This window comes from Anarrhichthys ocellatus, unplaced genomic scaffold (assembly GCF_004355925.1).
Source record: "Anarrhichthys ocellatus isolate YVR2014 unplaced genomic scaffold, GSC_Weel_1.0 scaffold11, whole genome shotgun sequence".
In the NCBI taxonomy this organism is placed as follows: Eukaryota; Metazoa; Chordata; class Actinopteri; order Perciformes; family Anarhichadidae; genus Anarrhichthys; species Anarrhichthys ocellatus.
In genome coordinates this window covers 5,745,356-5,757,051 of record NW_022280041.1, presented here as the reverse complement: position 1 = coordinate 5,757,051, position 11,696 = coordinate 5,745,356, and the positions used below count along the sequence as shown (strand labels likewise).

The following is an 11,696-nucleotide window of genomic DNA, read 5'->3' as shown; positions in this document are numbered from 1 at the left end:
ATTAGGCATCTATCTGCTTGTAGAAGTTTTTAAAAGCCTTTTAAAGTTTGACAAACGTCAACTAGCTTTCCTTCAAATTTTATTTAGCTAAAATGATCCCAAGAATCAAGTGCTATACGTCAACAGTTGACCCCAGTTCCCGGCACAGCTAAAGACATTAGCGGTATTAAAGGAGAGCTGATGTTTTCTCATTGATCTGATGTCCCATAAGTCCTGGTATTTGTAGTGGGCCTGTAATCCATCTGAAGTGCTCCTTCGTTCCCACCCCTCACCCACAGCCAAACTGTTTCCTGTGTAGGTATATTGTACCTGCCGGCGGCTGCACTTATCTCACGTGATTAACCTTGATCACTTTAATGTGCATGGGAAAGAGCCGGTGATTGTTGAATCCTAAAGGAAACAAGACACTAAATAAGTTCATTAGAATGATGCAAAACAGTTTTTTCCCCCCCAATTGTTCCAATGTTGTTGTTGTATGTATGTATGTATGTATGTATGTATGTATATATATATATATTTTTTTTTTTTTTAGCTTTTTAAAGAGAAAATGTTTTGCTCTACTCTTTCAGTCACAAAGAAAGGATGGAGAGGTGGCTTTCAGCCGCTGAGCTGACAAGGTGGCTCTAACAGGGGTTAATTTGCTGTGCAAGGGTTAAACAAACAGGCATTAATAGTTTATTCCAGCAAAGACTCTAATGTGTTTTCTTTCGAGGCTTGAGAGATAAAATTCTAACCAAAAAAAACAACTAAAAACAACAAGGTTATTATTTTTGTTGCCAGGCTTTTGTGCGAGACCACAGAGGCTCACAACAAACCAAACTGCTCCCAGAATGCCTTTTTGGTTCGACCAGATGAATTGGACTCCGGGTGCAGTAAGGTGAGGGCTAATAGGGATTAAGCAGGAGTGTCAGTTTCGATACTTGTAATCTGGAGTTTTCTTTTTGGACTTTCTGAGCAGGTATAAAACGCAGATTAAGCAGCGTTTCTGGTAAGTGACAGTGGGAGCTTGGAGGTCTGTTTTCACGCAGGGTCCAACGCTGACCTATTTGACACAAAGCACCAGGGAAACAGCGTGTTTAAAATCTCATCTGATGGGAACAGGTTCAGCATTTTGAGCAGGCAAAAATAAAAAAGGGACCACTGGTGAAGTAAAACAACAACACAGGCGGTGAGCAGGAGTTGCAGGAGGGCTGAAAATCAGACGGATCGGTCAATAGCTTGATGTGGCGTAAAGGGGCCTTCTGGTTGACCGCTTCTGTTTAGGCCAACCTAAGATGTCTGGACCTTGCTGACCTCGTATACACTATTGCATTGTAGGCCATGGCTTTAACCTCAACAGCTTGCGTCGCCACAGTAGCCCATTATAGTGCCAGTAATGATGTGGAGGATTCCCCCAGCAGACTATTAATACAGGGATTGTCATCCTGCAAGAAGACAAACATATACACCGTTAATGATATTGGATTAGGACCCAATGCGTATTAGATGCTTTTGTTTCGGATGAGATGTCAGGAAATCAAAGTAATCCGCAAGAAATGCAGAGATTTGCTGTCCTGCACTACTTCTTTCGGGGGAACTGTGGCGTCTACACGGACTATTTTATTAGAGCTGATGTTAAATCAACAATTTAATCTTGTTTAATGAGTAAAAAATAGCCAATTAGTAACAGAAAAAAGTACTTAAGTGCAGTTTGAGGTAGGCTACTTTAAACATACACATATACTTAAGTTACTCTGCATACAAAAGGATTTAACATATACTATAGAATTATCTTATTGAATTTTATTAAATACACAATAAAATATTGAGGTTAAACCCTTCATTGCATCATACCTTGTGAAGCTGCAGTGCCACCATGGAATCTTAAACACGCGTCTCTGTGCAATGCTTCACGATGAGGCCGGACATGAAAGGAAGTGTTTGGTAATCGTGGCGTGAGATTGTTTCTAGCTATAGCTTCAAAGTGACACAAAAACATGGGTTTTTGTGAATTATTGTTGGAGAAAGATCGGTTGGGGGGAACAAAAAAGCAGAAAGTTCTGCAAAAATCATTCTGCATCTTAAATACCCGGACACCGCAACTGCATGCAAGAATCTGTAATATGGAGCTCTTTAACAGTTCTTTATAGCCCGCAAAACAGTTCCAGATTAATAGGATGTGGGGTCATTTGAAGCAATTGTGGCCTTTCGATAAAGTTCCTGTCTCTGCCATGTCTCTATATGACTTTATGAACCGCTGACCAATAAGCATGTAATGACACAAAGCTAGAAGACCGCAGTCAAATTACTCTGCACTTAAAGACAAAGCAAAAAACACTTCAGCACAAGAGAGAAAAAATGCAAAAATAGCACTATAAGAAGATAAGGAAGAAGAAAAGTTGTATTTCGGCTACGTGTTCACAGCAGTCCATTTTTTTCCTCAGGCTTTTTGTTCTTTTCTTTTTACATATTGCATAGTTGTACGTCTTGAAGCCTCTAGAAATGATTAAAATGGGAAACATTCTGATCGGCTGATCACAGACATGTACAACCTGTGACAAGGGCTGGCAAATGGACACTGCTACTTTTAAAAGTTCTCCATCAGCTTCTCAATGCCAGTGATGATTCCTTTAACGGTTTTGGTTATTGTATTTAGTCTCTGTGCTTTTTATCACTGCTTTGACATGGGCGGGGCTGCATTTTTTTTTTGGGGGGGGGGGAATGATTTGAAACATTTCCACAGTATAAATACTCCCCTCATAACCCTCCTTATTCATTACAAACAGCTCTACATACCACCACACACTGCATTTATACTTCAGGCTACATAGTTACAGAGTGAAAAATAAACAAAGCATGTTGTGTAATGAGTTTAACCACTTTTACTCGTCTGAAACTCTCTTGTAAATTGGGAATTTGTGTAAAAAATATCTGTGAGGTGTTACAGAATCCGGAGTATTAGGTTGATAGGCTATTACTGCAACACAGGCTTAAATAAAGTCAAGTTAGTGGCACAATGGAGAACGATTGTGCCACTAACTCCTCTGAGAAAACAAATGGTTTGTTGTTCTCTGCCTCTCTTCACCGATGGCTGGTCAGCTGTGCAGGGATTTACCACGCGGACGACCACGCCGTTCAGTTTCCTCTTTTTATGATTCTTTAACTCACGTTTCTTGCAGTGTTGTGTGATGTTTCCTTTGTAAAAAAAGTAGAAAATACTTTCATTCAATAAAGGGTCGATCAACATGCAATCTGAAAACCTGCAGCCTGGAATGTTCTGAGCATTTGTTCAAGGCTACTTACAGATGAAAGTAAGCTTTTCATAGTGTTTAAATCCTATTACAACTCCAAAGGCAGTGGTGTTTTACTCCACCGTTCACAGCTTCCAAGCTGACTAAACATTCTCCACCTTCAGCATTAATTAGCTCATGTTAAGCTGGAACACACTGTCACTCCATCTACGGACATTTAAGGTGGCAGAGGCTCTTTCCAAGAAAAGGGAAAAAAAGATGTAGCCTCCATGGATAAGATACACTTGAGAGTTAATATTAGGCTTTATTAAGATTTCTTCACCATGGCGAAATGCCGTCCCAGCCTGTCAATCAGCGTGAAGGTGAGACAGTATAGTTTGAGGCCTGCGGTGGGGCGACACTTCACTGGCAGAGAAGAATATCTTGTCCCCACTGGTGATGCCTGCGGGTATGTTGTGGTTAATTTGGAAATACATGTTTGCAAACAAACAACTCGCACAGAAACATAAAATATATTTGTATGTTTTTTGGGGTTTCTTTTAACAGGAGTTAAAGACCACTGGAAAATGTGTTGAGCTTCTTGTTTGACATTTTACCTTCACTGGGCAGAGTTTGCAAGCAAAGGTTGTGACATCACAAGTTAATCATGGTCCAGTATGAAACTTAAAGATACAACTATGATGTGGAAATTGAAGCCTCCCGTGCACAAACACAGAGAATGGACTTCTGAGTGAAATGGGAGACATTATGTGTCCAGTAATTCATATTTGCATATTGATCGATTCTGCAATGAGAGAAAAAGGATATAGGCCTAGATAACTTTTTGTGGAAATTAGTATTTACATGTCTCAAAGCATGTTGTAAGGAGATCTTTAAATAATGGAATTAATATTTAAAAGGAGGCAGCAAGATGCAGAAATTATGATGATGATCACCTACAGCAGATTTATAGACCTCTAAGTAACTAACTTCAAAATAAAACAACTTTGGCTTATAACCGATTTTGAATAAGAACCATTTTGCATCAGCTGTGACAGGATATTTTTTTTTTTATCTTTTCTTGAGTTCAAAAATCACAGATAATAATAAAAATTAACAAAAATATAATAATAATAATAATTAATTGCATCGCAAATCCAAAGTGTGCATGGTTCGATGTAACCAATAGGCGGTACTGTGCCATTCTCCATGAAGCTTTCTCCATCTCCAGCCCCGAGGACAACACTGTATCCTTGCTTTGCTCCCTAATTGACCTAAATACTGGATCCTCACGATCCCTGAAGGCAGACTACCACACCGTTTACACGAGGAGTCTCCGAAAAACGAGACAGTCTCGTGTGTTTTCTTTTTGCTGGAGTAATTCTTCGCCTCTTCTAGACGACATTTCTGCCTGGATCTCACACAGCAGAGCTCTCGCTGCTCTGTGGACTGCTCCGGGATGGTTTCACGCGGAGCAGAGGACACTCCTGGCTGGAAACAAGACACATTCCTGGTGATGATTTCGTAAAAATCCAAATCTGGGATATATATTTATTTTTTTTAAAAGGTGAAAGCTACTTGGGAAACGACACACGAAGTGAACATGCTCGACGATAAAGAGTCGAGACCGAAGGGTCCTCCGTCGAGAGGTTCGTCTTTCTACATTGAGAATCTGCTGCGGACTGCACACAGAGGGGCTTCGTCCGAGGAGCGCGTGGAGAGCGCGAGCTCCAAAGTTACCGTCCACAGACCGGTGATCTGCCCGGGACAGGAGTCAAAACGTCTGGACGGCAGCGAAGTGCTAAACTGGAGCGGGACATCACCAAACACAGTGCGCGGCACCTCGAGAAGTGAGTGCGCCTTACAGTCAGCATGCGATCTGTCCTAATCTGTAAATACAGAGTACGGGAATACAAATGTTGTGAAAAGTGTTGCTCTCATTCCGTGTGTTTATTCACATATTGCTGCTGTAGCGAGTCGCGAACTTGATTTCGTTGTATGTTTTTACGATGACAATAAACATCCTTATCCGGGATAATCCGCTTTTACAGGGTTGAGTCAGGATTACAAACTATGGTTTCAACAATTATCTTTACCATATACCCCCCAAAACCAGTAAACGCGTTGCATAGCAATACTAGTCTGGACCAGAATGAGGCTACAGAGCCCAGCAGTTATCCATCTCACAAAAATAAAAACATCTCTGGTTCTTCAGCAGGCCACGAGAGGACATGACACTATGGGCTGAGCACGTTCCACTTCCCCTTCCTCCGCGTAAAACACCCAAACTCTCCAGTTATCAGCCTGTGTTTGGAATACACAACAATGTCGTTCTGAGGCTGCAAAAGCACCAGCAGTGGAGATTTGACGCTCGTTTATACTCTTGGAGAGGACAGGCAGCATGGGTGCGCGCACGTGTGGTGGAAAACGGGAAAGATGTCCGATAATGTTTTGCTATTGGACATGAGCGAAATGAAGCCTAATAAGTGATTTATTGATTTTTTTGTATTTTCCCCACCTTCCTCGTATAGGTCCACCGTACAAATATGAACAAACTGTGACAACGAGCGACCGGGATTCCCCAACTCTAACGGGACGGGCGGAGTCCGATGAGCCGGAGGAGAAGGGGGACGATAGTCTGACGGACGACAGAGAGGACGACGACGCGCGCTCCTCCTACAGCTGTGATACAGGTGAGGCCAAAGTACACAGGCTACATTCCTACGCCTTAGAAAAATAGTCCGCCCCGTGCTCCGCTATCTGCACAAGATGGCACCACGCATGCGCTGTCCACCTGAAACGCTTCCTCTGGCACAATAGTTGTTTGTCACATCCACAATGTTATGTTTAGTTGTTGGCGTTTCACAAAGTTTTTAGTTTGATTGTTTTTCTTGACAGAGGGTATCAGCAGCAAATGTACACATATATGTTTTATATCAGGGGTGTAAGAGTTCCTGGTTCAGTGAGTTATCATGGGCGATATTAGTTCGTAAATACCTTGAATTTTCATCTAATGTATCCGATTCCCTGGATTGGCCAAAAACAGATAATTTATCAATAAACTATATCACTTAATTGTCTTTCCGTAAACTAACATTTATCACAATAAAGGCCTAGTTGTAGCAGTTCCATTTACTTTAATCTCTCCTCCCCTCAGCTGACATGAAAGTGGCGCGCAAGAAGAAGACCCGCACCGTGTTTAGCCGGAGTCAGGTGTTCCAGCTGGAGTCCACTTTCGACCTGAAGCGCTACCTGAGCAGCTCGGAGCGAGCCGGGCTGGCCGCCTCGCTGCAGCTCACCGAGACCCAGGTGAAGATCTGGTTTCAGAACCGCAGGAATAAGTGGAAGAGGCAGATCGCTGCCGACATGGAGGCCAGCAGCGCCGGCGTCCCTTACCCAGCCCAGAGGGTCGTCAGAGTTCCCGTGTTGTATCGCGAGAACGTCACAGCGCCAATGACGCTGACCGGCCTGTCTCAAGTGACGCCACCGATGGTGGGCTTCTCCAACGCCATCAACTATCCATTGACTTCCCACTTCACCCACCCGGTGTCGTTCCTAACGCCACGGATGACTGGGCTGGTGTGACTTTAAGGGTGGAGGTGACTTTAAAGAGACCAAGCTATACGTGTTACTCTTTTGACACAAGTGAATCAAATAAAGATGCTGCAAAAATATTCATTCTAGTTCACTTTCAGATCCTGTAAAGTCAGGATGATAATACAATCCTGTGTTTAAGTTTTCTAGGAGAAATCATCCATCGTGCTCTTTGAATGGTTGCTTTGACCCTTAAAACAAGACTCTCTCTCCCCCAAATGTTGTTTTCCAATTTATTTTAAACTTAACAAGTGATTTGGAAATTTTTGTGCAAGATGTAGAAACTGCGATGGATGTTTGCGGACTTTTAAGCTTTCCACAATCCCATCCTCAGTCCTATCCGGGGGACATTTCACACCAGGTCACACCGGTTTCACGTATAGCTCTATTGTGTGATTGTTTTTCACAGAAACTGTATGGATGACCCACACATTTGGGGTCCAATAAGGGTCAATAAGACTTGTGAAATGAACCTGGCATACTGTATATCAGTCCTTGTAAACAACTTAATTTTGGGGGGAAAGAATTGTGAATGTAAAAATCTGAATAAGTGCACAAATGATATCAACACTCAACAACAAGAAAACAGATGTTTGTGAACATCTAGATTCAAAACATGAAACCAAAGTTACAGACTCTCTGTTATAAGTACACATTTTGGCTTAAACAGCCAAAATCAGACCTCAAATTTCCATATTCAATTTCTTCTGTCTGCTTTTAATCATGCATTCCAGGTCTCATGCAGATTTTTGTCACATGTGACAAAAGGAGATATACCGTACAAGCACAGCTCCGAATCGTTTTGACCCTCATTTGAAGCCATACACACAACTTGGGAATATTATGCACTGTGTCCTCAGACTGATAGGAAATAGTAGAAACTCGATCATTAATGAAAAAGGTGTTTGTGACAGTTGATAGCTGTCAGCATGGGTGCATTAGTAGCAATATTCTTTGACACCGTTTTTTTATTTTTTTTTATTTAAGAGGATTTTAATACAGACTTTTGTAAACCGATATGTTCACATGTGAATAAAATGTATGCACAAATTGGTTGGTGTTTTTTTTTTTAGCATTTAACATTATATGGTAGCAAATATATGAGCAAAACTATGCATCAGAGAAGTTCACTTGAGGAAGTGAAACAATGTAGCTATATTTTAGGTCTCATGACCCCAAAGAGTTGTCACGCTAAAGTGTGGAAAAAAAAAAAAGTTTGGTATCAAGCAACCACGATAGTGATACCGACTCTAACTCTTAATCAAAAGGAGCTCTGCAAACGTCTCGAGTCTGCTCAGTCTGGAGCGTGAAGCCAGCAGGCAGCAGTCTCGATGACAGAAAAGTGTTTAAAGCTACAATATGGCAGCCAGACGTTTAAATCTGCATCCCGCCCTCATCTGGCCCACAACCTGCCCAATCAAAAGCCGCTAAACCGCAGTCTTCCGGGTCGCTGAAGAGCGTCGCACCTCGCTCCTCTGCGCGCGGCTAGTCGCAGCCAAGGAGCAATGGTGCTCGGAGCGTCCGGAGACGTCGGTGTTTCGGGAATCTGTTAGGAAGAGCAGATGAAATGCCGGGGAATATGAGCAAAGAGGACGCCCCGAGTCGGAGCGCTTCTTTGACGTTCACCATCGACAACATCCTCAACCTGAAGCAGCGGGGCCGCGGGGACTCGGACGGGGCGAAGGAGCAGAGGGACAGTGGATGTAAGGGTGGCGTTCAAGCGCGGTACGATGAGGCGTGGGACGTCCGGAGCAGGCATGGCAGCGGATCAGACGAGACAGGTAACTGGGAATTTATAGGGCATACGCGTAAACGAGCAGAGAGACTAAAAAGGTCTCTCAGTGTTTAGGATCAATACATTTTAGGCATTTTCAGGCAGAATGGTGCGTAAAGATGGATGGAAGTACAGGAGACTGATGGTATTTCTTGAAAATATTTTCAGAAATTGTGAAGATCGTGGGCCAGAAGTCGTTGTTTATTTTTGTTAATCTATTATTAAATCAGACTATTGCAATTATTATGCAGCTCCTTTGCGTGTGTTTGCACGCAATTAAAAACAAGTATGTGCGTTTGTCTTTACCACCGCATTAAAGCACGTTTTGTCGCTTCATTCACAGCGCAAAGGAAGCCCAGAGTCCACCGCGCGGACCGCGGGGAAAACACATCGCCGCTGACCGCTGGCTCTTGTCCCGGGGCGCAAAGTGCGAACACAGCCGAGGACGCATCCGAGCAGGAGCCCTGCGCGGACTCGAAGGCCACGGCCAAGAAGAAAACCCGCACCATCTTCTCAAAGAGACAGATATTTCAGCTGGAGGCGACTTTTGACATGAAGAGGTATCTGAGCAGCTCGGAGAGAGCGTGTCTCGCCGTCTCTCTGCAGCTCACCGAGACGCAGGTCAAGATCTGGTTTCAGAACCGCCGCAACAAGCTGAAGAGACAGATATCCACAGACATGGAGGGGCCGCTGGCCGCCGAGCACCTCTCAGAAGCGGGGAAAAATGTGCAATTACAGACTTTTTACAAAGACAGCAGCCTGCTGGGCGGATGTTTGCTACCCATGCCTTTCCCTGTCGTGTACCCGACTGCAACCGCTGCGCCTTGCATCTACTTCTCCAACACTGGCAAATATTTTGGCCTGTTTGATGCAGACTGATGATTCTCTCTGTTTGGAATCAGACAGCGTGTGGACAGTCGGACATACGCTTTCCCCTGTTTTGGCTGTAGGCCTGTCACTTTTATTTTATTTTTTTTACTTATAATAGAAATCTTCCCAAATCAAATGTCAACATATCAACTTATCCAAGACATGCATGTGCCACTTTTTTATTAGTATTATCGTGTTATTATTATCAGACTATTATTATTATGATGCTTAAGGCATTTTAATAGGAAGAAAAATATGCGTGTGTAATGTCATCTGAACGAATGTACGTTAACTCTACATCAACTTTATAACTCCACGTCACTCACGTTGTCTCCGTCGTCTCGTGTTGAACTTAAACATAAGTTTCTCTGGAGCGACACTCCGTTTCTATTTATATGGCCTTATTATTATTACTACTATTATTATTATAATTGTTATTAAATAACGAAACACTTGTTTGTTTCCACGTGACCTTTCATATGACAGACTGTTAAACTGTGAATACAGTTATTATATCATGATGAATTTTGCAATAAAAGTGTAATATTTGCAATTTTACAAGAGTGTGTTGACTGAAGCTGAAAAATATTCGGACAAAAGATGTTCTAGCAAAATCAACTTCCACATTTGATTATTCATTGTGTTTCATTACATTTCTTTTCTTTTTATTGTGCATTTGGTCCCGCGTAAAAAAGTTAGTTTGAGTCGTTTTATAAAGTGTGAAAATAGGCAACAAGATAAAGTTCAGAGTTTTCCACCGCAGTGCCAACGTCGGGGTTAATTCACGGTTTCTTAAAACCGAACTCTGTTGTATTTGCACGTGCAGTAAACTGGACAGAGGTGAGCAAAAAAATAAAAAATAAATAAAAGATTACAATTATTTGCTTTTTAACGAACAAAGTTTTGAAATAATGCCCAAGTTAATTTCTTATCAGACAATCATTCACAGTAGTAAAGTATCTTGCCTATTTATTAGTGGTGGAAAAATTCAGATTTTTTTTTTCTTGAATTAGCAACGCTACATTTTAAAAATACTCATGTACACATGTAAAAGTCAAGCATTCAAAATCGTACTTAAGTAAAAGTAGCCCACAAAACAATAAGCATCAAACATATACTTAAAGGCACCAGCAGTAAAAGCACTATTTATATAAAATGGCCCATTTCAGAATAGATAGATACTTTTGGATTATAACCATTGATACATTCATGTGTTCATCACTTTAATGTTGCAGCTGGTAAAGGTGGTGCTAATTTCGATTACCTTGTACTGCTGTGTTTCACCTATATCACAATTTATTAGTTGTTTTTATTTTGTATTGATCATCTAAATCTGCAAAGTAACTAGTAACTCAATCTATCAAATGCATGAGGTAAAAAGTACAATATTTGCCTTTGAAGTGGTAAAAAGTGGCATAAAATGGAAATACCCGAGTAATACCTCAAAACTGTACTCAGAGTATTTGAGTAAATATAGTGCACCAATGTGTCTCAGCCAATTGCATCAACTCCAGAGAACTCTATAAATGTTGTTTTTTGTTTTAGTGATTACAACATCACCACCAAAGTGTACATTTTTCACTTTTTAACAAATAGTCATTAATGATCCCCTTTTGCTGATCCTATTAAAAGACATAATCTTAATACTCTCTGTTGAAACCATTTAGCTTCAAACGTAACTTTACTTAGACCGATTCATTGGGATGAAGAGAGCATTTTCTATTCTGACATACATTTCATTATGTGACTGGTTATCAGAATCTGTCGTTAACTTAAATCAAAAATGTATACACTCGGGTACACTAATCTGACTTTCAAATGTAATTCTTTAATAATGTGCATAATCACATGCACCAAATACAGTTTGGATTATTATTAGAATTAAAGCGGCAATGTGAGGAGAACATTCATGTGGCAGCACTTAATACAAAAGAGCAAATGGTTTTGACATCCATATGTAATAATTCGTTTCAGATCAACATCTATAAAGACAGCAGAGGGAAGTTTATGCCGAGCTTCAGTTTAAATATACTTTTTTTTTTTTAAAGTGTGTAAAAAAACAAGAACAATTCATGACTAACAGAATAATGTGGTTGGTAATGTTTGAAGTGTTGAATACATTTTGGCCAATGTAGTAAAGGACAAAACACACCCAACATCTGCTTCTCTAAACTCAAATTTGACAATGAAAAATAAATCTCTCACACACACACACACACACACACACACACACACACACACACACACAC

At 41.2% G+C, this 11,696-nt stretch overlaps 2 protein-coding genes across 2 annotated transcripts; both read left to right on the top strand.

Moving 5' to 3' along the window:
• The first annotated feature begins 4,812 nt into the window (after positions 1–4,812).
• On the top strand, positions 4,813–6,794 carry LOC116385326 (homeobox protein HMX1-like). The gene is made up of 3 exons (XM_031850662.1): positions 4,813–5,059; positions 5,741–5,902; positions 6,367–6,794. Exons 1-3 carry the CDS (start codon positions 4,813–4,815, stop codon positions 6,792–6,794), a joined length of 837 nt encoding a protein of 278 aa, XP_031706522.1.
• A 938-nt stretch (positions 6,795–7,732) lies between these two features.
• Positions 7,733–9,456, top strand: LOC116385463 (homeobox protein HMX2-like). Its single transcript, XM_031850960.1, has 3 exons — positions 7,733–7,736; positions 8,357–8,584; positions 8,921–9,456. The coding sequence occupies exons 1-3, from the start codon at positions 7,733–7,735 to the stop codon at positions 9,454–9,456; spliced, it is 768 nt and encodes a 255-aa protein (XP_031706820.1).
• Positions 9,457–11,696: the final 2,240 nt, after the last annotated feature.

Excerpts from the sequence above, each read along its gene's own strand:
- LOC116385326 (XM_031850662.1), top strand. The coding sequence starts at position 4,813 with ATGCTCGACGATAAAGAGTCGAGACCGAAGGGTCCTCCGTCGAGAGGT. Across the intron at positions 5,060-5,740 it reads AGTGCGCGGCACCTCGAGAA|GTCCACCGTACAAATATGAA; the intron begins GTGAGTGCGCCT and ends TTCCTCGTATAG. Across the intron at positions 5,903-6,366 it reads CTCCTACAGCTGTGATACAG|CTGACATGAAAGTGGCGCGC; the intron begins GTGAGGCCAAAG and ends TCCTCCCCTCAG.
- LOC116385463 (XM_031850960.1), top strand. Across the intron at positions 8,585-8,920 it reads CAGCGGATCAGACGAGACAG|CGCAAAGGAAGCCCAGAGTC; the intron begins GTAACTGGGAAT and ends CTTCATTCACAG.